Genomic DNA, 27,083 nt, shown 5'->3' with positions numbered 1-27,083 from the left:
TAATGATCCACCTGCCACTAGAGGCCACTGTAGCTTCAGTTAATGGCTGCTGCCTTCCTGTCTTAGCTCTCCCATGGCACTTCACGTAACGTAAATATGAGAAGCTCAGACGAAAATTAAATGAGCATTTAGCTGAATAGGGAAATAGATGCTTAGACTAGACTCCCCTAGAATAGACTAGAATAGACTCCCCCAGAGTTCAGTTACACCATCAAGGAATAGAAAGAATATGGCATATGAGTAAATCTGCCTAGATCAGGTTGCCTCACAAACTGTGACCATGAATATTGCTTGTTAGAAGTCATTTCTCCTAACACTGGCAGATACTGATCCAATTTCTGAAGTGTTTTTCTGTCTGTGAAAAAGTAAAAGCTAATTCAGGCAGACAGCTTTAGCTGTACTGATTTTATTATAGGCATGCTTCATTATCCAATCAGCTATAGCAACCCCCCAATTGGCGGTCTATTCAAGCTCTCCCCCCATGCCCTGCTATTGTCAGCTCAGCCTTGATATTTAGTATATCACTCCTCAGGTTCTCCATATAAAATTCTTCATGAGGGGTGATGAGGTTGGAGTTAAGACACCAAACAAACCATGTTGAAAGAATATGAGTTTTCTGACTGAAATACGGCTGAATAGAGAACTGTTTGACTTCAGCTAAAGCCACTGGGATTTTCTTTAAAAGCTGTCATATCACTTTCTCACACCCATGCACATAAACACATACAGAATTAAAAAAAAAATGCACACAAATAAAAAATGAAATCAAAAGAGTAATCGAGCCATACGCAGGGATCAGAAAGCTCAAAATAAAACTCCTGCAGACTTGAAAATTAAATGAAAGTCTAAATTACTCAGCATAATAAAGTACCACCAATCTGTTTAGTCTATTCCCGATTGAACACGGTTAATTAAAGTCCTGAAACAATGAATAGGGAAATAACACAACAGGAGATTAAGTGTTAGGGGGCATTGGGTCTCACTGTTATTAACGCTGATCTAATGAGAGCGTGTCTAGAATAATCCTGATCCCCTTACTATAAGGCTTCATTCACAGTTTGTTTTTCAAAATATTTGATCAGAAGATGAATGATAAGTTTTTGAGCTCAGAGACAAAAGGAAGATAGGAAAAGCTTTGGTTCTTTGTAACTCAATTACGTAGTTTTCTATGGATATTTTATATGTACAATCACATAAATCAACTATATTCTTTTACTCATTTCAAAGAGGGGGAAATGAGTCATTTATGCATAAACCTTTCAGTCATACTAACAGCACTGCAACATCTCATTAAACTAAACATAACAGCTGCAGAACTGCCTTAACCTTACAAGCAAAAATAAACTACTTTATCCACACAACTTATTTATTTCTACCAACAACCTATAACACAATGTCAGTTTAAAATAGCAGGTCCTCTCAATGAGCTATTTAACTGGAGATGAGAAAATAAACATTGTTTTCTTAAGATTTGTTAAAAGGCAGACTTGTATTATATATAAGGTTAGGCTAGGTTTAGGCTTAAATGAAAAGTATGTAAACTTAACACCTATGTTATTTAGAGTCACCAATTAACCAAACAAACGTGTCTTTGGTGGTGGGAGGCGTCAAGATTAGACTAAGACTAGCCAAAAATACTCTAATGACTAGGAGGAAGCCGGAGTACCCGGAGAGAACCCATGCATGCAAAGAAAGAGAACATGCAAACTCCGTTTAGAAAAGCCCTAATCAGGAAGCGAACCAGGAAACCTCCTGCTGTGAGGCAACAGTGTTATACACAGTAAGGGAGAAGCTTGTGAACATGGGGTGCATGGGACGCATTGTGGCTATGCCCCATGTACCCGGCAGCCCTGTTTCCAACTATCCACAGCCCTCTATAAATGAAATCCCCCAAAATATACAAACCTTCCAGAGACAAAAAAAGAGCTTGTGATCATGTTCAGCATACACTGACTACTGAGCTACATTTACCCATGAGGTGGTAGAGATTAAAACAGAGCTAGATGTGAGAAAATGTTGGGCTTTAACTCACAAGGCAGCCAGATAGAGAACTTTAAGTTTAGCTTAATTCTCAATTAGAGCAAAGTCATTTCATGCACAGAGATTAATATTTTCTAAATTTTTACATACCAGTGCTCTGTAACAGCTTCTTTTACCCCAAAGTGGTAAAAAAAAAAAAAAAAAAAAGAACTAAATGGGACCTATCAGTAAAAATGTAATTTGGCAACAACACTATGTTACTCCCAAAGAGTTCTTAAAGTTCTGACCACGTTTCAACACTTTAATAATCTACTTTCATCATGATGTTTTATAGACCTGCGGCGCCCTGTCGCTGGTTGCTTACAGCTGTGGCAGGTGGCTCCTCTGTAGCCGCTGTTAGAGCAGTTACAGTGGAAGGTGCTCCATGACTGAGTGCATCTCCCTCCATGTTCACAGTGACTGGGGGAGCACCTGGGAGACAGACACAGAGAGAACAATTCATTGTCAGTCAAAAGTTTTGTTAAAGTTTCTCAAGTATGCTGGAATGAAAGAAGCCTCGGCACACCTGACTGCTCTGATGAGGATCAGGTGTGTAGGAGGGAATAAAAGCAGTCGTATAAAAAAAACGTCCTAATCCATTTGAAGATGCTTCCTCCAGTCTTTAGAGGCATGTTGGAGAAGGAGCTGGTTGGAAACGGCTTCCATTGTTCTCTCAGACTGAATCAGCCAGAGACAAAACTTTTTAAGTGATAAACCATCTCTTAAGGAAGAAAGTCACGATTTATAAAGCACTGTTGGGGTTTTTCTGAGACATGAAGGGAACACTTTTTGCAAGACTTTGAAACACCTCCCTATCCATTATTTCCCATCTGCTGAGTTGCTGCTAAAATGTACACAGAGTGCAGATTTCAGATCAAACTGCTACCTGATGTGGAAGGAGGAAAGTATAATCCAGACCTAGGTTTTTCATAATTTCTGCTAGAATTTTCTTTTGCAGTGCACCAACTTTACAACAATGACTGGCTGCTGTTATTACTCACTTTGTTCTGTTTGATCTCATTTGTGGTCATTCCCAATAATACCAGCTCTTTCTTTGAATAAGTAAAAGCATAAACCCATTCTTTTTCTGTTATCGAGGTTGGAGGAGGTCTTTCATTTTTAAGGCCTTTACTTTAAAGAAGTCAGCTGAAACAAAGTTAAATGCACCCTTTGTTTGACTGAATGTAGTCAAACTTCTATACATTTGCAGTGTGTGGGCAAATGAACACACCAACAATAAACAATTAAATTAGACATGAGTACTTGTAAAAAACAATGAGCCGTACTACATGCTTTTATTATGTAAGACTAGGAACAAGTACAAGATTTTCTTTAGTGGGATTTTTATATATTTCAATGGAACTCCTGCCTGCTTCACTGAAAGTACAATGGCTAGAGTGTTTTCTGTGGTACAAATATCATAAGCAAGGGCTGACCATGAGGCCTGGTACCTTTGACCTCCAAAATCTAAATCCTTGACTACAAGTGAACACAATAAAAGATGTCTTCAGCCAGGTGTACACTGTGCAATTTTCCTGCGATTCAGCCATGAATTCGGAGTCGCTTGACTACTCTCAGTTGAATCAAGCGACGTTTGTCATGCTGTGTCCAGGGGCATACGACAGCCGACCACAGCCCGTCGTATGACCGTACGACCTGCTCCCAACTGGTGGTGAGGATTTCTGGCATGTTTGATATTTTGGTCGTACGACTCCAGACACTTCACAGTGAGAGCAGAAACGCAAACAGAATAAACAACTTGTTTTCCTTCGTTAACTGTAACCTGTTGTCACAACAGCTAGAATGACTTTCTGATGCCCCTCCACCCCTGGTATGATAAAGGAAATAAACGAGCAGGAAATAATCCTATCTGCGGACCTGCAGCTGACACAGACACGGTGCTTTTTGTGTGTGTGAGACAGAGAGAGGTAGCAGGAGAGGGAGAGAGAGAGAGCGAGAGAGAGAGAGAAAGCAGAAGAGATAGAGGGGGGAGAGAGAGAGTATGACTGGAAACACTTCACCCTCAGACCCTGAGACTTTTTAAAAAGGAAACTCTGTGGGTTTCCATCACAGTCCATCCTGTGAGCACTCAGGTTGTGCACGACCATTGGATTGTACAGTGTGAGCACACCACATGCGCAATGGTCATGCGTTGTAAACGATTCAGTCACACAGTATGAGATGACATTCTGCCATGACTGTCGTACAGTCGCCTTGAAATTGCACAGTGTACAACCGGCTTAAAAGTGCAAAGTTTGAGGAAAAATAACTCCAAAGCATTTTTGAGATGTTGTGTTCCCACGACAAAGATGCCCATGAGCCAAATGGACTTGCAAACTGCATATTTTTAACAATTTTTAAGGAAATCCCTTAAACAAAAGTGAGATGTGTGCACAAGCAAGGACAATTAGCCTCATCAGCTATCACCAGTGCAGAGAATAATAACAATAAACGGTTATTTAAAAAATATATTAATTCATTAAAAATGAAGACAAAGCTGAGGAATATAAATAAAAAAATCAACAACATACTTTAGAAAATATACATTCTAAATGGGGAGTTTGGCTTTCATTGGTTGTTATATTCCAGGCAGTCTGACCTAGATTTGTAAATATCAAACATGTTCGTAGGATGCTGTTGTCCATGCATTTTAGCTAATGTGAGTGTTGCAGGTTCATAAAAATTACATTTCAATCCTACAGCTTTACCTTAACCCTGACACATTAGTCCTCTGTCACAGGGTCTGAACTTCCAATGATCCTCACAGTTAAAGGTAAACCCAGAATGCTTAGACACGCTTCAACCAAATCTTCCTCTAGCACAGCTGTAGGAGGTATACAGATGATTAAGGAATGGGGAAGTGTGACTGGTGTAGGATGGAGAAGGAAAAGAAGCAGAAGGTAGGCGGGATGAGGTGAGACAGAGGGCGCAGGGTGAAGACAGCAGCTCACAGCTGGAGGCAGTGACTGGATATCAACTGTGTTTGGACAGAAAACATGAGGAATTGAGGTCAGCAGACTGTAGATTGAGACTCACATGGAGGCTGATGTGTTCAAAGTGGAGGAATGAGGCTGGCTGGAATCATGACAGTATGTACTATAGTTTTTGGATAAACAATTTCAAACAGGCAGAATGAAACAGATAAAAAAGAGTGGAACTATTGTTTCCTGTTTCATGGTTTCCAGTCTCATTTTTCAAAAAGCCCTGCTCAGCTCCAGAGTATTTTTACAAAACTGATTGTCAAGATGCTTGTTTTTCAAAGCCAAGTCTTTACACAGGAGTTACTTTTGGATTATGCCAAAGTCAGACTACGACTCTAAAAAAACTGCTTCAAGTGGTGACAAGCAGTTGAATTAAATTTAATTTGACAAACTACAAACCAAGTTAACTTCACTTTCTGGGTATTATTTAGCCCAGTCACTCCTCTATCCAACATCATCACATTATGTGATGATTAGTGGGTTTACTTTAATGGTGAAGTCACGCCACATATGTATGACTCTGTACTCACCTGATCTGACACAGTTACCATGGTAACGGACAAAAACACGATGTAGTCTGACCTCGTCACATGAAAACAAACCTTCTGTGAGCTGCTTTAGAAAATGACTGTTCACGTAATCATCCTTAAATGTGATTAAATTGAAAAAGGATGATGGCTAGAGCGTTTTATTTGTGATGAAAAGCTTAGGTTTCAGTCTTTCAAAGAAACCTTTTGTTCATGCTCATGCCTCTCAGAAATGTTTGGGATCAATACATTTGCAACTCAAAGCCAGAAGATGTTGTTATTTCATGATAAAAAAACTGAAAGTAAGACTTTTGACAGTGTGAGCTACAGAAATGAAGAAACAGAGCATCAAAGAAAAGACTAATGATTTGTACTGTAGGCATGTTGTTGGTATTTCAGCCTGCCAAAGGGAAGATGTCAGACCAGGTGTTTAAAGCAAACTTCTGAAAGCTTCAGACATGTACATTCAGCACTACCTCCGGCTTTCCTTTTTTTAAACAAAAAAATTCTATAATTGTTTATGTCATTAAAGCTTTAATGTTGAGAGTTTTCCACTGAAATGTCTCTTTCATATCAAGAGTGATTTCTCCTATGTTCTTTTTAAAATTAAAGCCTGACATAATCTCAAATATTTCCAACAGTTTTCAAAACCAGAGAAAATCTTAATGTTTCTAACTGTAACAGGACGTGCCTTCTTACCTAGGCTGTCAGGACAGGGCCGCCGTGGCGGACATGTCTTGTTAATCGTTGCCATGGAAACCCTGGATCTATACCCTGTAGAGGGAATGCTACTGGAAGCTTCCTTTCTGTTGCTGTATCTCGCTTATGTTTTGTCATTTGTGGGTACAATGGCCCAGGATTGCAGCATTACCCTCTCTAGTGATGCTGCAGCCCAAATTGACCTTTCCAGGTCAAGTAGAGACCCGGCCAACCCCTGCAGCTTATTCCCTGTTTTGACCTGAAAACCCTGTTCATTAAAAAAAAAAGTGATTTAATTGAACAATACGTAGTTTGGTCTAGTGTTATTAAGAACTGTCAGGGATGGTTAGTTCAGACTGTGACGTCTTAACCATGAGACAAAAAAGAGGAAAACAAAATGTGCAAAACGGAAAGCAATCCAGAAAACAGCCCAATATCTATTGGTTTACAAAAGTAAAATAAATGCATTTTAAAATTAAAATAGTGCTTTTTAGAGCAATGTCTCATATTTATAATTTATGAAGAGTGCTGTAACACTGTTTTGAATTTTAAAAAAGCAAGTGCAGTGATTCCTCGTGCAAAATTCTGACTTTTGTTTGTCAGTGAAGTATCCCAAACTAGTTCATGTACCAGTCTGAGCAGAGCTTAAATACACATTTGCAGTCGGTGTCCTCTACTTCTACTGGTCAGTGTATAGTCTTGAAAATGTTTTAGCAATGGAAATATCTTTAACCCTCTCTGCTTTTACATCCTGAGGTTTTTTTAAAAACAGTGCTGAGATGAGGAGAGGAAGAAAAGGGCAGCAGATCTCACTGCTCTGCCACTCTTGCAGCAGAAGCCGAGAGCAGACTTTTCTTCTTCATGTGTTTTAATATGCGGGCTACTTCCTCTTCTTCGTTGGTGGTTTAGTAGCGATTAGACACTAAACTTACCAAGATTGGCGTATAAATACCCTCACATTTGTTTTGTTTTTTTCTATTTTATTTTTCAATGGTTCAGATGTATTCGTAGTGGGACTATGTGCACCAAACTGTGATGGTTTGGGATGAATACAAAAACTGTTACACCCCTGCTGAGAAGCATAGTGTGCATGCAAGCACATCCACGCAACTCTAGCAAGCCTGAGTAGCTTTTCCTGTTATTATTGTTATGACTTCACACATGACAGCTGCATATTTATAATGTGTTTATAGTTTTCAATTTGAAAACTGCATTTCAGTTGTTGAAAAAAATCAAAAATCAATAATTAATCAACAAATGTTATACTAAGGAAAGTTTATTATCTCTCCCATCATTCAGGGTGGGCCTGTTAGACCAGTGAGTGGGCCCAGGTCTGCCAGACCCATCCTTAACATCACGTCTGCTCAGGAGTCTGGCTGTTTTTTTCTCGGTGCTAAAAATTAGCAAACCAGTATTAATTTCATAAATTAAAACTATGACTACAAATGTCAGTGGAAAATCTTTTGCCTTTTGAAAGATGAAACTAAGACTAGCTAGGAATAGATCTTTGATGACAGAAACGTTCAGTCACAGAGACGACAATGAGACTAATTGTTATTCAAAATCCTTGATATTTCTCTGCGGTGGATAAATCTGTCAAAACACAACATATTTGTAGCTTTTCTGCCTCGCAGCTGTATAAAGTAGGGATGTTAGATTTTTCATGATGCAAAGAACACACTAATATGACTCTGGACCAGATTCAGGCAAAGAGAATACATTTATGGAATCAAGGTGCTGACTAAAACTTAATCTCAAATTACCGTCTAGAACTGTATTATTTTATAGCATCTCATCAACTAAAACTAGACCCAAACAATAAAAGGTAGAAATGTTGAAAATGTGCCAAAAAAAAAAGGAGCATTTAATGCGTAAGACTAAAACTAAGATGAACAATAGCTGTCAGAATTAATACTGTAGCCGACCAGTTAATATCCAGTAAGTATTTTAGTGTACCTCTGCAAAGAAACCATATCTCACTTGTTTGGTTTCAGCTTCACTTTATTTAAAAATTCAATAAAACTGTGAATATAAGCAGTTATAATTATTCATAAAAACATTTGTGAAATGGGACTCCCCAGAAGCTATGTGGAGCTTGTAGATATGGGCCCAGACATCATTATACACTCACAGATTTGTCTAATCCTGTTTAATTGTTGATTGAAAAGGCTATTATTACAGTTCTGCAGCTCCATACTGACTAAAACAGTTCGAAAATGTATTTATATTATACATTTTCATTGGTTAGTAAAGATATTTAAGTTTTTCCCAAAATAATTCTATTTACCACATAGAACTTTTTCTCCCCTATAGCAGGGGAAGTTGGAAACCCTCGTTAACTGCTATATCTTCAGACAAACAGACAAATATGTGTGCATGGAGCCATTCAGATTGGGTTTCCAACACTTTGTCCCTCCTCCCACTGCATTCTGCAGAAGTTTGGGAAATTTAACTTTTCTTGGCATGAGCCATCTGCAGCCACAGTGGGCTACTCTTTCCAGCAGTGTTGGCAGACTTTCTTGTCATTGTCTCCACATTTTGTTTACCGTCGGCAGCGAGCTGCCACATGAAGGAACATGAAGAAAGAAACTACAGAGAGACTTAGAAACATGAGCCTGTGTTGAACAGTGAAGTATAGCCTGTTATACTGCATCTACAATTGGTCTTTAGAGGACTAAAACTTGTAAGTTTTTGCAAACTCTCTGCCCTATATAAATCTTTAGAGGACTCCTAGCTTGACTCAGAATTTGGAGTGCATCCTGACAGTGTACGGGGCCACCGCTCAGATCACAGGAATCCTAGTTTAACTGAGCAAAGAGACTTTGAAGCTTATCTAAAAGTTCCCAGCTCGGTGTGAAAGTGTCCCATAACGAAGCTTGGATCACAGGACGTGCATCCAATCTCCCTGGTTTCTACCAGCGCCTCAGGCTAAAGCAACACGGTGCAGCGTCTCCCCTGATCTGCACATCCATTACTGGAGAGGCAGCAGCGATGTCCTACAAAGACTTCAAATATCTGCAGACTGCAGAGGGAGGGAAGGTGAGTAATTTTATCCTGTTAGTCCACTCTGCACCTGCTCCTGGATTATCTGCCTTTACACACACACAGGATGGAGTTTGGGAATAGCACAGCAGTGCTGAGTGTGGTCAAGCAAACAGCAGACATGTCATTAAGTTGCAGGCTCACTGAGATACACAGACAGACAGTAAGAAAACAACACCGGACCACCTGATGACCTGTGCTCTATTTATTTGTGGATGTGTGTTTTGACATGATGTATTATTAAGTTGTCAGAAGCAAAGAGGTCAGAATAACATCTGTCTGACAGCTTAATCTATCCCCCTTCAAAACATGAACTCTCACACACTCCTGCAGTGTGGGGAGAGAAAAGAGGGAAAGGTAAGTTCAGGGAATTCACAGCCTTGGAAAGCAGGCGCATCCAATAGATGTTCATATGCTTGAAATAAAATGCAGCTAAAATCCCCCTACCTTCAAATTTCTCATGCCAGGTTTTTGGGTTGTGCCTGATCATTTTTGTAAAGTTAAAATTCAACATCACTGAAAATTCTGTTATAAGAAGTTTCTCAGGGGTGCTACCCATGCAGGCTCCAGAGTTTATAACCCCAATTCCAAAGAAGTTGGGGTGCTGTGTAAAATAAAGCCATAATTTATTCACATCAGAAATAAACAACATAGCAGATGTTGAAATAGAGACAATAAAAAAAATAAAAGCTCATTTTGAATTTTTTTGGAAGCAACACTTCTTTAAAAAGTAGTGACAGGGTAAGAAAAGTTTGAAAAAGTAAGTGGTACTTATGAAAAACAGAACGGAACATTTTTCAACTTATTACCCTATTTTCCGGACTATAAGTTGCTCAGGAGTATAAGTCGCATCAGACCAAATATGCATCATGAAGAGGAAAAAAACATATATAATTCGCACTGGACTATAAGCCGCATTTATTTAGAAACTGACACACCATTGTCTGTGCTCTGATAGAGAGGCGGCTGTGTTGCATGAAGCGGTAACACCAAGAAGGCCCGTCTGCAAAGTCATTTATATTCATCTCCTTGGCAACTACCAGGGTGTGGAGACGTAACTACACCGTTGACAAGCTTCTCCCGGCATCACATTGTTCAAGCACCCATCTGTAAAATACGGTAAGTTAATTGGCAACAGATCAGCAACTAACTGGGTATAAAAGGAGCATTTTAAAGAGGCAGAGTCTCTCAGAAGTAAAGATGGGCAGAGGTTTGATAACTGACCAACTGTCAGTGACATCATGTTTCCTGATGAGGGAATTCACAATAAAAGCACTCAAGCAAAGTAACAACCATGGACTTCAATTGCAAAGAACTTGTCAGAAATAGCGTATTTATTGTTAATTCAAATAAGCTTTAGCGGTGCCAGTGACTTTACACAGTTACCGTGTTTACAGCTGCATCTCCAACCTTATTGAAAGCCACAGTCTGCTTCTTAAATCTTAAAAAAAGTGAGCCATGAGTTCAAACACAACTGTAAACAGTTGTTTAAGTGTATGAATCACTGTGGTGCTGTAGGGCCCGAGAGCAGTGGTTCCAAATGGTTTTTAATTTGATGCCCGTAGTTGTATAAAAGAATGACCCCCCCCCCCCAGTTACAAGAAAAAAGTATGTGAACCCTTTGGGATTTCTTGGATTTTTGCATAAATTGGTCATAAAATGTGTTCTGATCTTTATCTAAGTCACAACAATAGACAAACACAGTCTGCTTAAACTAATGCCGCACAAAAAAAGGTATGTTTTCATGTTTTTATTGAACAAAACATGTAAACATTCACAGTGCAGGGTGGAAAAAGTATGTGAACCCCTAGGCTAATGACTTCCTCTTCTTGACCTAAGATCAAGGATTGTTGACTCTCATGAAGCTGGAAAGGATTACAAAAGTATCTCTAAAAGCCTTGATGTTCACGTGTCCACGGTAAGACAGACTGTCTACAAATGGAGAAGGTTCAGCACTGTTGCTACTCTCCCTAGGCGTGGTTGTCCTTTAAAGATGACTGCAAGAGCACAGCGCAGAACACTCAGTGAGGTGAAGAAGAATCCTTGAGTGTCAGCTAAAGACTTAAAGAAATCTCTGGCACATGCTAACATTTGTGTTGACAAATTTACAATAAGTAAAACATTAAACAAGAATGGAGTTCATAGGAGGACACCACGGAGGAAGCCACTGCTGTCCAAAAAAAACATTGCTGCACATTTGAAGTTTGCAAAAGAGCACCTGGATGTTCCACAGCACTACTGGCAAAATATTCTGTGGACAGATGAAACCAAAATTGAGTTGTTTGGAAGGAACACACAACGCCATGTATGGAGAAAAAAAGGCACAGCACACCAACATCAAAACCTCATCCCAACTGTGAAATATGGTGGAGGGGCCATCATGGTTTGGGGCTGCTTTGCTGCCTCAACCCGATTGAGATGCTGTGGCATGACCTCAAGAGAGGGATTCACACCAGACATCCTGAGAATATTGCTGAACTGAAACAGTTTTGGAATGAGGAATGGTCCAAAATTCCTTCTGACGGTTGTGCAGGTCTGATCTGCAACTACAGGAAGCATTTGGTTGAGGTTATTGCTGCCAAAGGAGGGTCAACCAGTTATTAGCCTAGGGGTTCACATACTTTTTCCACCCTGCACTGTGAATGTTTACATGGTTTGTTCAATAAAAACATGAAAACATATCATTTTTGTGCAGTATTAGACGACGATCAGAACACATTTTATGACCAATTTATGCAGAAATCCAAGAAATCCCAAAGGGTTCACATACTTTTTCTTGCAACTGTATTTTGGTCAATAACTATCATACATATTGATTCTTTTAATTGTTTAAATCCAAGTGAAATCCAAGTGAAATAAGACAAAAACTAAAGACTATTGGGTCCCAGACCCCAAGGCCGTAGAGGTTCTGAAGTGTTGAGGAATGGACGTTTTTCATTTATAAAAAGTTTCATGTCATCTGTTTCATCATCCTCTCATTATCAAAGAGACCCTCCTTGTAAGGATCCACACTAGGACAGTAAAGTAATCTTAACTTTTTTTGCCTGGTATCTTTCAAAAGCTTTGTTTGAAACACACAGAAACATATTTCCACCAAAATACCTTTCCCTCTGTCTGCCTCAAGTTTGAATTCTAGTGGAATTTAGACCAATGAAACACTGTAAATCTACTGAGCTACTACTATAAAAAAGAAGTAGAATGCCTATTTTATATCTGCTTTGATGCTTTACATAAGTCAGTACTGTTTATGAAGAGCCTGCCTGAACTTATTATGGCTTTCTGTGAAAACAGTGTTCTTAAGCCCTAACAAAAATGAACCACAATGCCACAATTTCATATAAATATGACTTATCGGCAATCTACTCAGATTCAAGCTTTAACTGTGTTCGCAAGGATGTGACGACTCACTCACTGCTAACTTTTGTCCAAACCCATGCTTCTGAATCAGCAGATGCATTTTACTTTTATTATCAACACATTACTATTTCTGTAGCACGCTGTAAGTCTTTTCTTCAATTACAGACCCACGGGCAGCATTTATACGTATTAAAATGGACTAAAACAAAGTCAAACTTGTCACAGATGATCTTGTTTGCTTAGGTAGCCATAAATATTCATTTAAGTCTATTTCATAATCAGCAAAAACCTTCTCAGAGGGGATATCAATTACAGGGAACATTTGGGAAACCCCAATATTCATGATCTTACAGTTCTGGTCTATTTAGGTATTCTTAGAGTCCAATCAATTTATAACACTTCAGGAAAGGCTTGAGTCCCCTTTATGGCTTTAATAATCACTTTAAGTGAATGAGAAGATGAAAACATTTGCCTCTTAGCCTTCCTTAATCCACTTAACAGCACCAGCGGTAAATCTAACTGTGCCTCCTCAGAACTGCAGTGTGGTGCAACCAGGGTGTGAAGTAGCTAAAATCAGGAGTTCTCTGCATTAATAAACAGTTGTGGCCGCTCTTTTCTCAATCCCTGATTTATCTCATGCCTATGGGAGGGATTTTTCAAAATGATCTTCTTCATTCTGTGTTATAAACAAGTGATTTAGCCACCCTAGAGAGATGGTTCAGATTTGGAAACTTACATAACAGTGTGTGGAGTGTGGATTATGATATTATCCTCCCCTCCAACTATTCCTTGAGTGTAAAGCCCCTGTGAGCGGCCTGTCAAACAGTATTTTCTGACATCTTTATTCCTCTTTGCACTCTGTTAATAATATGTTAGGGGACACCCAGCACATGAAATATTCTCCAGTCAACTTTTTTTGACCCTTCAACTTTAGGAGGGACTTTAGTATTGATGTCTATCTTTGCATCAGTCTGAGCACAGAAAGGAACAGTTTGGAACAACTGATTAGAATGCAGAACGAATCATATTCTAAATCTGGAACATTAAAATATTTAAAATGGAAACAAATGTGCCGACAGATGCAGTGAACGCCGAACGAAGAGAGCCCAGTCAGCACACAGCAGCACTCTCCAAGGTCCTGATCCTGCAGTCAGCAGTAAAGGAGCTGTCCAGGGTACCAGAGCCTGTCCTGACCCAGAGCCTTGGGACGCTCAAGCCGGTGTGACATGTCTAATATTGATTTCATCTGTCTGGCAGGTTGAATTTGCTCTGTGCTTGCTTTATCCTGCTCGCTGAGTCCTTAAAATGCCTCTTTGTTTACTCCCTTGTCTTTCAGAGTCACTCAAACACCTCAGTGAAAGAATAAGTTTGCCAAGTTCCTTATTGTTTTTCTATCCCTGTCCTTAACCCAGGGGTGTCAAACTTTTTTTTTCAGTGAGTGCCACATGCAGACAAAATATCAGGATGACTGGGCAACTTAATATACCCCACCTTAAGGGTAATAAAGTTAGTGAAACCAATCCAGTGTGGGTGAACATATGCTTTGCAAGTAAATGTTCTAAAAGAAGAAACTGCCTGCTTTACAGTTATTCATCCTTATGGTTTTCCTATTTAATCATATTGCATTGCATAAATCTTATCATATGAATGCATTGTATCCATCGGATCACATCATATCGTACTGTACCTCACTGTATCAGTGTTAATTTCGTCGACTAAAACTATGACTAAAAATGTTTGTCGACAGTCTTTTTTCCATGACAAAAACTAGACTAAGACTAATAAAAATAGATCTGTGATGACTAAAACTGAAGTAAGTAAACTAAAGTAAGTTTATTTTTCGTCAAGATGACTAAAACTAGATTAAAATGTAATGCAGTTTTTTGTCTGACACTCAAAACCTGTGATATTTCTCTACTGGTGGTTAATCTGTCAAAAAAAATAATGCAGCTGTAGCTCTTCTGTCTCTCAGCTTTAAAAAGCAGGGACAACAGATTTTGCAGAGTGCATAGAACACACTACCATGATTTGGTACCAGATTTAGGCAAGAAAATAAATGCTTAGACTAAAAGTTAAGACTAAAATTGAGGACTTTTATTGACTGAAACTAGACTAAAATGTTCTTGAGTTTTGGTCGACTAAAACTAGACTAAAACTACAAAGGGTAGAAAAGACTAAAATGTGACTAAAACTAAAAGACATTTCATCTAAAGACTAAAACTAAGACTAAAATTTAAAAAAGCTGCCAAAATCAACGTTGCACTGTATCATACGATATACCACACTGAACCATATCAACTCAACTCCTAAGGACCCACCAATATTTTTGATGACAAATTGCGACCCAAATTCCAAAAATTGTCAACAATTTAATTAAATAAAAATGTTGCACTTAAAATTTTAGATGGTATTTATGACAGGAAGAAGAGACAGGACAAAACCCATGCTTTACACCCCCCTTTACCCATGATAACGTAAATTTTAGCCAATTTTCCAGAGATCTTGAGAAATTACTTCAATGGCATGGTAAAAGCAGCTCTTTTATTGCACGAACAGGGGATAATATGTTGAAATTTCAATTAAAAAAATTAAATTTACAAATTATCACAATAAAACAGAGCAAAATAAACAGTACTGTTGCATGTTCTTCATAGACTTTTGCCACCATTTATTTTTTCCAGACACACATTCGTGACCCACTGAAAACTGCTCTGCTACCCACTTTTGGTTTGGTTTAGTTCAGTTTAGTTTGGTTTGGTTTGGTTTGGTTTAGTTTAGTTTAGTTTAGTTTAGTTTAGTTTAGTTTAGTTCGGTTTGGTTCGCTTTGGTTTGGTGTGGTTTGGTTTGGTTTGGTTTGGTTCTCTTTGCTTTGCTATGCTTTGGTTTGCTTTGGTTTGGTTTAGTTTAGTTTAGTTTAGTTTAGTTTAGTTTAGTTTAGTTCGCTTTGGTTTAGTTTAGTTTAGTTTGGTTTGGTTTGGTTTGGTTTGGTTTGGTTTGGTTCGCTTCGGTTTGGTTCGCTTCGGTTCAGTTCAGTTCAGTTTAGTTTAGTTTAGTTTAGTTTAGTTTAGTTCGGTTTGGTTCGCTTTGGTTTAGTTTGGTTTGGTTTGGTTTGGTTTGGTTCGGTTCTCTTTGCTTTGTTATGCTTTGGTTTGCTTTGGTTTGCTTTGGTTTGGTTTAGTTTAGTTTAGTTTAGTTTAGTTTAGTTTAGTTTAGTTTGCTTTGGTTTAGTTTAGTTTAGTTTAGTTTAGTTTGGTTTGATTTGGTTTGGTTTGGTTTGGTTTGGTTTGGTTTGGTTCGGTTCTCTTTGCTTTGCTATGCTCTGGTTTGCTTTGGTTTGCTTTGGTTTAGTTTAGTTTAGTTTAGTTTAGTTTAGTTCGCTTTGGTTTAGTTTAGTTTAGTTTAGTTTGGTTTGGTTTGGTTTGGTTTGGTTCGGTTCGGTTCGGTTCTCTTTGCTTTGGTTTGCTTTGGTTTGGTTTGGTTTGGTTTAGTTTAGTTTAGTTTAGTTTAGTTTAGTTTAGTTTAGTTTAGTTTAGTTTAGTTTAGTTTAGTTTAGTTTAGTTTAGTTTAGTTCGGTTCGGTTCGGTTCGGTTCGGTTCGGTTTGGTTTAGTTTAGTTTAGTTTAGTTTAGATAGATTCCCATTAGCTTTTGCATTGCAGCAGCTATTCTTCCAGGGATCCACTCAATCCCAATGTGAAAACACATACTAACAGATAAACATAGAACATACAAACATAGATAAAGAGACAACTTCCTAACACAGTACTATAAGAAAGCACCAACACATCACCACATCCTAACTACAACATAAAACAAACATGTCTACGGAGGTCTGTGCTTATATAATCTACTCTATTATTGGAGTTTGTCTGCTATGGTTAGAGTAACTTATGGACAATAACAATTCAATGACAAAGAGCGATGTGTATGACAGGCTTTGGATCTGCAATCAGTACTTTTAGGATGAATTAGTTGTTTGTTTGTGTCTGTGTAATAGAAGTTAAAGATAATTAAAAACAGACATCACTGAGTTTTTAAATGTTTCTCTTTTGTCATTATTTTTCTATTGTCTATTGTTTGTGAGTCACAAAGCAGTCAAGGACTAAGTCTGACTCCTACTTCCTATCAGGTTCTTTGTTCATCAGTGACTTAAAGAGACAGAACTAATTAAATAAAACTTTTCATCATTGCCTCTTGCACAATTAAAGGAGAAAACAGATCAATGTCAACAAATTTATAATTTGAATTTTAAAACATGTCAAAACAAGAAGAAAGGAAACAAATAAATCATCATCTGAGTGTTTCTTCTCATCAGTGTTTTCTTACGTAGATGACTGTGGAGATCTTTTTAACCAAAGTGAGTGGATTGGCCACACAAAATTAAAAACTCTGGTTTACATTATCAAACAAGTTAAAAAGCAGTTGAAAAAAAAGGGTGAAATGTAGACTCACCTGTCGATGATGCCACACATATCTATCTGTAAGTGGCTGTAGTTTCCCAGCAGTCTTTGCTGAACCTTGATCAGGTCAACAGGTTGGTTATCCAAAGCCAAGAGACGCATGCAGCCCTGAAACACTCTGAAATAGTTCACACACTCCTCATTACTCTCCTCAGCTGGGCAGCCTATGAAGGAAAACACATGATGGTTCATTATTGGTTGGGCAACACGTTTAGGTTTTCATCAATAACCATGGAGTGGAGGTGCACAGATTTGATCCTGGTACTGTGCATCTGTCCAAAACTGACTCAAATAGCTAAGCTGGGTATCTGAGACAATGAGCCACCCATGAGGCTGATCAGTACCACCCGATTCTTTGCTATTCTGTGTTAATGACAAGCATGTGATTGTGCCATGTCACTGTTTTCAGTAGCTGCGTGTTTCTCTGTTCAAGTTTAAGGTATGTCATGCTTGTTTCATGCTTGCAACTCAGAAAACTTCCCAGTCATGGACTGAATGTGACCATGGTTCAGTTTTCTATTATGTTTTTTTTTTCTTTTTTGAGAAAAGTCTGAAAGAACATTTAAGAAAATTTATCACAGAATTCATGGATGGTAAAGCTTTAAACTTCACTACAGATACCTGGAGCTCTGGCATTACCACACTTATCCCTGTTCCACTAAGCCAGTTCCAGTACTGGTGTGGGGCACGAGCTGGAGCTGGTTCATAATTGGTTTAATCTAAGAACCATCATAGAAAGAGGCTGGAGCATGCACAGGAGTCAAATCATTGTGTCACTGTAAACATCAGCAAGAGCCTCCAACAACAGCAGCACTCCCTCCAGCTTTCTCTGTGCTTAGTCCAAGGCCCACATTGCCAGGAGATGGCTCATCTCCTCTTTGGATCACTCCTGCTTTCCTTTTACATCCATGTTTTTTTTTTTTTGCACCACTGCCTTGCTGTCTCATTTAAAGCTCTTTTGATTCTAAATAGTGCTCGTCCTGGTTTTTGCACATTGCAATCCTGCCACTGGCCATGGATGTACACACAGCCCCCCAACTGGTTTATGTCAGGGCATGATGGCCCCAACATGAACCAGTTCTTCTCTCTTGGACCAACAAGGAGTTGACTAAGAGCAAGTTATTTAGCAATAAATGCAATAAAAAGGGTCTGCAGGTAGATGAAGCTTTGAACCGGCCCTGGAACTGGCCTGGTAACAAAGGGGTGAGTGTGGTGCTTAAGGCTGAAAACTCACAGGATCAAATGCCAATAGGTTTATTTCAACTGCCATCAAGGAAATGGGCATTTTTTTGATAGCATTACATTTAGAGAGACAATACCTGCAACATGAAAAAGCCATGAATACCGAGAGAAAGCACAGCTTTGGCTGCTCTGCACATGTATGCAGTTTAAAGTCAATGAGGGCTCACTGTGACAGCAGAGGGTGAGTGATGCTATCGAAAGTGATACACAAACTGTGGGGCAGGCAGTAAGACTAATTTATTCAGCTGATTTGTGTTAATTTGAAGGGACCCTAGAGAGTTAAGAAAACCAAATGCTGCCTTAGACATTATTGATGCAGTCTCATCATCAGAGTAAAGATTATACACTGAAAAATTGGATTCTTTTGCAGAACTACTCTGTAACACCAAACAGTAAAAGGTTATTAAAAATTTAAACCCAAAACAGCTTTTTCAGCTCAGTTTTTTGAGTTGGTGTACCCCACCTCTCGCCCAATGACAGCTGGGGTAGGCTCCAGCCCTCCCACGACCCCGAACAGGATAAGCAGTGTAGAAAATGGATGGCTAAAGCTATGGATAGAAGTCTTTATTAGTTTTAGGTGAACTGGACTCGATCTCTCTGAGTACGTTTTTGTTACTGTACTGAAATTATTTGACAATCGTCTCTTAATCTGCAGAGTTTTCCCAGAATGCCATTGGGCATTACACACTTTTGCACCATGAGTGAGGTTATCCACTCAGTTAGAGAAGTCCCAAATGTGGGGGAACAACTTCAACATAGCAAGGATGAATTACTGAAATCTGTGAAAGACCACTTTCTGGGTCAAAGCGCTCCTTTGAGTCTTTGTTACTTGGAGTCAGTCAAACTAGTTTACTTGGCATGCAGGATTGTTAGAAATTAAAATATTTCAAGACATAAGGGAAAATTGCAGTGGCTGAGAAACATGTAAATTACATATTTTAACTTGAATCATACTCAAAAAATGTATTTCCACTACTTAAAAATTTATTTAATCAAACAACAAATATTTTCAACTTGTTTGCTTTTACAGTGTAGGATGACTTGGAATAACTGTGTGGATTTCTTCATCTTTTGTTCCTGCAAGCCAGTTCCTGTATAGCTTCTGTTAATTCAATTTTACTGGCTTATGGAGGTAGAAACATCATGGTTCCATGGTTTATGCATGCCGACTATTACATGTGTAATAGTTAGAATAATTAGTATGATTTATTTAGTTGAAACACTTTTTGTGGTTCCTTCAGCAGGTAGAGGAAAGTTTATAGTGTCCTAGTTTTTTCTATCACTTCAGAAAATCCTTTTTTAAATAAGGTCTGAACCTGTGATAGACCTCAGAGCTCATAGTCTCACATGAACAGCTGTTAAAAAGGATAATAATTAGTTTATAAATTTGAAGTGTCAGATCAGGCTGTAAAAAACGCTGAATATTTTCCCACTCAGGTGCAAGTTGTGAACAGTTGCTATAAAAATCACACTGTGCCAGACTGAAACGGTCAACAGATACTGTGATTTCACTCATAACAAAGAAAATTAGAAAACAAACTGTAAACTGCGGACCGTTCCTTTGCCTTTTATTTTGTAAGAAGTCACTAGTTAGCTCTGTGTATTTATTCCCTATGGTGGTTGGGGATGTTTGTTTCCCTCTGCAACATTGCATTTCTGAATTTGTTTTCATTTATTAAAGCATTGGTTATTTGGAAAAATATGACAAATAAGTGCAAATTAAAATTCAGAATTTAAATACATTTTGAAAACAAGCTATGCTGTGTCACTCAGCATGCATACAGTTCAACTATTGGATGGACTAAAGTTGTAATGGAAAAAAAAAGTTTTTTATTTTACAGATCCATGAGAAAAATGCTGCAAACAGGTACTAGCATAATGAAAATATTATCCCATAATCGAGCAATGTTACTGCACCCTGACTATTTTTCTCTTGTGTAAATGAAGCCCAACCAAATAAACATGAAAGGGAAGGCATGAATCCAACATATTCATAGGAATGCAAAACAATAAAAAAATATATGCTTGTTTATAATAGATTGGTCTTGCTGGTCTGTTTTTTGATTATTTAAGTGCATATGGCATTTACCTTCATTTTAAATCTCAGAATAGAAGGGTCATCATGACAACTTTGGGTAATAGGGCTACTGTAGAGTATGGTGGTCAACATATAATGCATAAAATAATTATTTTTGACCTCCAAATTTGAATTTGTTCACCCTTAAGTAAGAGAGTTGGTCTGTGCAAAACTTGACCAAAACAATCCCTCAACACATTCTTCCAATCTTGTGCTTGCATATTCTGCCAAAGTGGTCATACACACTGATTTAAATATGGCTCTCCGTTTAGCATTTTCCTGTCTATTTTGGCTGAGAGATGTGCAGCTTTGATTTGTTAACATGCACACTGAAATTAAAATCAAGCCTTCATTCAGATGTTACGCAACCACCACGCACCCGGTATAATAATAAACTTGCCATAGAAAAATCATGCTCATGAACTCTTTGTTTCATCCATCAGTAATTCATGCCTGAAGCTGATCCTGGATGGTGACATTCTGCTGCCTAAACAACGCTACTGCTCCAGCCTGTGCACAGCTCTAATTACAGTCATCCTGTCAGGCGCACAGTTCAACACCTCCCAGCAGCAGAGGGGGAAGGAAGATGAGTCACTGTTTGTGTCACATCAAATTTTTAGGAGTTCAAAAGAAGATTTTGTTGGAGCTTTTTTTTTCAATTTTTGAAGTGACAATGATGCATGAGGAAAGTTTTAAAAACAGTCAGTTATAACCCTGGAGTTTCATCTGTAACAGCCATTTCTCTTTGATGCTTAAAAATAGCTCTAAATCACATTTGGAGTCAAATTTAAAGCGTTATTCATCTTAAAGAGGCCCTTTCAGGTTAACTACCATGCGGCTACAGCTAATTAGGAATTCAAACAGTGGAATTTAAAGTATGTGTATACAACAGCATATGCCTTTGTTTGACTGCCTGGATGGTGATCATTCACGAGTGCTGCAGAGTGAGGGGAGGGGAACATGAAGGGCAGGAGACCTTGAGAAGGTGATTGCAGGGGGAGGAATGTATTGAATGAGGAAGAGCAAAAGAGAAAAGGGGTAAGAGGAAAAAAAAAGATCACTTGAAGGAAAGAGGAGGAGGGAGAGACTGAGCAGCTTTACGACTTCATCCCTCAGTGGGTGGCACTAAACCTCCAAAGGAGTTGTGGAGATGATAATTATTACCTGAGTACCTCCATGAATTTTAAACAGTCTTTAATGTCCATATCAGCAAAATACTGGAGCTACAAAATTTAAATATTTGCCAAGAGAAGGCTTTCAGGTGAAGATGCAGAGTGTTTGGCAGCAGTCCTCAGCACCAGTTAGAGTTTCTTTTCTCGACTTCACATGAAAAACAGACAGAAGCAGTACGCAGGATTCACATATGTTTTTGTCTCCTTACCACCGAAGAAGAGCTGACTGTCTTCATTTAGAGGAAGTGGGATGCTGGTGTGAGCGGTGGCTCCTTCGTCTCTGTCCACTGTGATGCTCAGCTGATCGTGTCTGGAGTTCATCTCTACAGAGTGCCACTGACCGTCATTCAGACCTGAACCTGCACCCACAAAGACACAAACACAGCAGCAATCAGTTAAAGTAACTTAACCTTTATGTAGTTCAGGGGTCAAATTTCACCAGTTTTCCAAAGATTGGATCATACATATGCATTTCTTTGATCTAATTGCCTAAAAATAATGTGGATGGCTACCACACCCTTTGAAAATACCCTGCATGATCAAAACTTGTAATGATTTGGGGGTGTTTTATATAAATGCAGGGCATATGTTATCTTGGTGGGTGAAATATGAACAAAGAGTTGTATGATCGTAACTATGGCCAAATTTATTCATGATAATTTGCTGCCATTTGTCAAAAATACATGGTTTGGTTGTGAGCATCTTTCATTAATTAATGATCCTGATCATTATTGACGTCACTGAAATTAATGCACCTTGTCCAAACATGATCTATTATTGACTTTATATTCTTTGCTGCTTAGTTTCTAATCTTGATGTTGTCTAACTTATAATCCTCTAGGTTATTAACACCTTTATGGTGGTGTTTTTGAAATTCCTATTGTATATACACTATATGGACTAAAGAATTCTGCCACCTGACTATTACACCAACAGGAACTGTAATGACTTTGTATTCAAATACATGTTCTTACTATGGATTTTGCCACCTGTTGCAGCTATAACAGCCTCCACTCTTCTTGGAGGGATTTCCACAAGATTTTGTGTTTCTGTGAGAATTTATGCCCATTCATTCTGTAGAGCATTTGTGAGGTCAGGCACTGATGTTGGACCAGAAGGCCTGGCTCACAATCTTGAATCTAGTTCATCCCAAAAGTGCTTGATGGAAATTGTGGTCAGTGCTATGTCTTTATAGTCCCTACCATTATCCCTTCTCCACCAAACTTTACAGGCACGTAACATTCACCCAGCATCCAGCAAACCTAGATTCATCCATCTGAATGCCAAACAGAGAAGCATGATTCATCACTCCTCAGAACATGTTTCCACTGCTCCACAGTCCAGTGTCAGTGTGCACATTACACCACTCCATCCGATGCTTTGCATTGGACTTGGTGATGTAAGGCTTGCATGCAGCTGTGAGGCCGTGAAACCATTTCCATAAAGCTCCAGCTGCATAGCTTTTGTGCTTACATTGATGCCAGTGGAAGCTACAGAATCAACAGAACTTTGGCAACTTTTATGCACCATACACCTTAGCAGTCATCAACCCTACTCTGTGATTTTTCCTCCACTATGTGGCTCAGTTGCTGTTATTCCTAGACACTTAAACTTTCTAATAATATCACTTATAGTTGTAAAATCCGGAAAGGATGAAATTTCACCAACAGTCTTATTGCAAAGGTGGCATCCATCACAGTACCACGCTTTACGTCACTGAGCTGCCCAGAACGACCCATTTTGTATCACAAATGTTTGTAACGCAAATGGAGAGAGCATCGCTAGGCGCTTAATTTTATACACCTGTGGGAACGGGTCTGATTGAAACACCTGAATTCAATAAGTAACAGGTGTGGCCAAATACTTTTGTCCATATTGAGTATATACTGTTAAAGTTCATAAATTATTCAAGTATAAAGAAGTGCCTTGAAAATTGTTTCGCCAAATCAACATTTTGCTTATTCCAAGGTATCCTAATTACTGCTGATAAATTCTTACTGGAGCTTTCAACTACATCTCAAGGTATTCTAATAAATCTGTTTCAACTTCTCTATGGCCACTAGCTATCTCTTTTCTGCTGTTCTACTTCGGCTCTATTTTTTTAACCCCAGAGGTTGCTACTTGGTTATTATATTTGTCCTTGCGAAGTAAGAAAAGTAAAAAATGTACAATATAAAATACTGAACTGACCTGCGCTGAGCTCCAGCTGTGCCCGTCCAGTTCTGCTGACCTGTAGGCGGAGCCTGGCTTCGCTGAGGTACATCCACACCATGCCCTCCTGGAGCGGGAGCACAAAGGTCAACAGAAGCCCCGCCTTGTTCCACGTCCTGAACTGCAGTGCCACAGAAATAACCCCTGACGACCACGACCACAGTCCAGGCAGCTGCAAGAAGCTCTGGGAGTAGGGGAACGTCACAGCGACCGAAACGGGCTCGGAGCAGGAAAAGGTCACGTTGCCCTGAGTGAGACAGAGAGAGAGAGAGAGGGAGAGAGAAATGATTATGAAAGAGATAATAAAAGATGAATATTCATGGTGTGCGGAGGCTGACTCAGTTTGACTCGATGTCACAGAGGTCCCATCAGCAGCTCTCTGAAAAAGGACACCTACCATATTACCATACTGATAAACGCTGAGAGGCTTAAATAAGACAGACAACCTGAGGCATCAGGGTCACACAGCATTAACACCTATTATTCATTATTTGTCTCACTAATCATCAGCATGGCAGCAATACATTCTGAACGATGCAGGACACTTAAATGTTACCATGCAGATCTACTATGAATAATAGATAAAGATTGTTTCCAGAAAGGTGGATCCAAAGTTTTAAAGTCTGACTGAAAGTTCTGTACCGCATCAAAAAACCCAAATAACCTTTGGAGTTAAACAAGGTGCTTAGCATAATGGGTACATATGATACGGTTAGCATTTTGTAATGTATTCAAGGTTATCTCCTACACAGCACAAAGTGAGGCACAAATTGTACACTCCTATTATCATGCAAAATAAAAATCACATCACATAAAGTTTTCTGTGATGGCAATCATGCATAACAGAGTGTTCCTTTCGGCCTCCTTCTTTTTTTCACGTCCACTCATTTCCATTCTCCACCTTCTTTCCTCCACCTCTTATTCATTTATTTATCAAAGTCTGCACTTCTACTATTTAGTATTTTTTCCTGCTTTGGGCTATGTGACTCCAAAATGTGTGTGATGACACTCATGATGGTAATGAAGGAGATTATGGTGATGCTAGTGGCGATGGTGATGATGATAAAGATGGTGATGACGGGCATTAAAGCAAAGATAATGGTGAAAATAATGATAATAGTGATAATAATCACAAGAGTGACCGTTAGCATAATAGTGACATTAATGCAGAGAAGAGCAGAGGAGATAAAAGTGAGGAAGAGCACAGAAAGTGCCGTTAAAATTCCTCTTTATCTCGCAGCCTCAACCTTGAATAATCTCTTAGATGATGTTAGAATTTTGACCACCTTTGAATTTAAGCTAAAAAATTACCTCTTTCCCACTGCCTACCCACTAGTGACATTTTAAACTCTACTTAAAGCTTTTCTTTCTGCTTTGCAACTCCTCCAATTAATTATTTTAATGGTTTTAGATATTTCACTCCTGTACTTCTGTGGTTCCTGGATAAACAAAATAATTAATTACAAAAATTAAAGGCTTGATTTATCCTTGCTGACATTAGGAAATGGACGACACAGAATGAACTGCACTTGATGGTATAAAGTCAGAAAGTCTGTGTGATTAACATTAGGGCAGATATTCATCTGTATTTACAACTGCCCCGACTATGAGTCACATTGCTGGAATCAGTTTGAGTACTCAGATTACTTTTTTGCAAAACAAAAAGTGATGGTTTGCAGAGATGAGCTACAGCACCTCCAAGTCTTAGGCCATAGTTCTGGTGGATTGCTTCCTTTAAAAGTCACACACTGAGGTTAAAGTCAGATCTGTTGTCTTCTCTTCATACTCAAAATAACTACAAACAGCCCAAAGTAGTTCTCCCCACTAAAAGCATCACCAGCAAACACAACAAGCAGCTCAATATTAAAAAATATTCTGTGTCAGCTGGAGATCTGCAGGTGATCCTGCTGTTTTCATGTTAACGATGCCCAAGTTTACAAAGGAAATATGCCCCAAAGTAGACTGTTTTTCTAGTGGTAACGCCCTCACTGTTGGGGTGTGTGCTAAAATATTAAACATGCCAGAAATCAGCAGTGGTTGGTCATCCTGTCTCCAACTGCACAACAAAGAACACAATCAGGCTGAAAGTCGGCCTGACTTCCAAACTTGTGTCTACTTCACCTGAAAATCACACAGTGTACACCTGGCTTTACTTTGTATGCCTCTTCTGTTAGTGATGTTATCAGATTGCGATTAAGTTTCAGATTACGGGCCCTAACTATGACCTGGCCTGCCTACAGATTCCACTGGACCCCTGACAAACCCAGAACATGGGCCCTCCCCAGTTGTGATTTACTGATAGTATTATAGTGTGTGTGTTGGAGCAGTAGTATTGGTGCTAATCTTGGTGTCACTTTTCATCCATTTTGTACACTGTTTTTTTAATTGCCTGTTTTTGCTGCTTTTAATCAATTTTGCCACTTTCTGCCTAGTTTTTTGCCACTTTTAACCTATTTCTGCTTCTTTATCCAGTTTTGGCACTATGCACATTTTGCAAACTTTTATTCCACCACCTCTTCTGCCCAATTTTGCCATTCTAAATCCATTTTTGCCACTTGTAAACACTGATTACCACCTTTTCTGTCCTTATTTTTGACCAATTTGTGCCACTTTCTGCCCTGTTTTGCCCCTGCTGACCCGATTTCACCTCTTTAAATCCTATTTCAACATCTTCTCTCCCCTTTTCTGCCTTGTTAAATCAGTTTTTGCAACTTGTAATCCCTTTTCACAACTCGCCTTCCCTGTTTTTTGACATTTTTTACCCATTTTGCCATTTTCTACCTTTTTTTTTGGCCTCTGTTAACCTATTTACTATCTTTAATGTGTTTTTGGCACTATTCACCCATTTTAGCCACTTTGTACTCCTATTTTTCCACCTTCTCTCCCCTTTTTAACATTTTAAATCCTATTTTGCCACTTACAACCACTGCTTACCACCTTTTCTGTCCTTCATTGACATTTTTAACCAATTTGTACCCCTTGCTGCCTGTTGTCCCTTGTTGACCCATTCTCACCTCTTAAGATCCTTTTTTACCATCGTCACTACCCTGATTTGCAACTTAAGATCCATTTTTGCCATTTGTTACCCCTATTTACCACCTTGTCTGCCCTTTGTTGTCACTATCCATCTATTTTTTGCCTCTGTTATCCCATTTGAACTATGTTTAAAAAAAAAACGATTTTACATTTTGAGGAAGGCCTTATACTATGGCATGAATAAATGAGAAAATGATTTCTTGCCTTGAAACGAGAGTGGTTATTATTCAGGTTAAAGAAAATAAAATATGGTCATAACAGC

At 38.8% G+C, this 27,083-nt stretch overlaps 1 protein-coding gene across 1 annotated transcript in view; it reads right to left on the bottom strand.

Moving 5' to 3' along the window:
- LOC121512245 (contactin-associated protein-like 4) overlaps window positions 1-27,083 on the bottom strand; it is a 227,242-nt gene that overhangs the window by 73,302 nt on the left and 126,857 nt on the right. The window contains exons 8-11 of the mRNA XM_041791414.1: window positions 23,765-24,032; window positions 21,784-21,933; window positions 17,076-17,247; window positions 2,345-2,451 (exon numbers count right to left, since the gene is read on the bottom strand). Of these exons, the coding sequence (XP_041647348.1) occupies window positions 2,345-2,451; window positions 17,076-17,247; window positions 21,784-21,933; window positions 23,765-24,032 (697 nt within the window). The remainder of the gene's footprint in view (window positions 1-2,344; window positions 2,452-17,075; window positions 17,248-21,783; window positions 21,934-23,764; window positions 24,033-27,083) is intronic.

The sequence above is a fragment of the Cheilinus undulatus genome, linkage group 7, assembly GCF_018320785.1.
Source record: "Cheilinus undulatus linkage group 7, ASM1832078v1, whole genome shotgun sequence".
NCBI lineage: Eukaryota > Metazoa > Chordata > Actinopteri > Labriformes > Labridae > Cheilinus > Cheilinus undulatus.
Note: the sequence above shows the minus strand (reverse complement) of the source record. Positions and strands in the feature narration are given on the sequence as shown.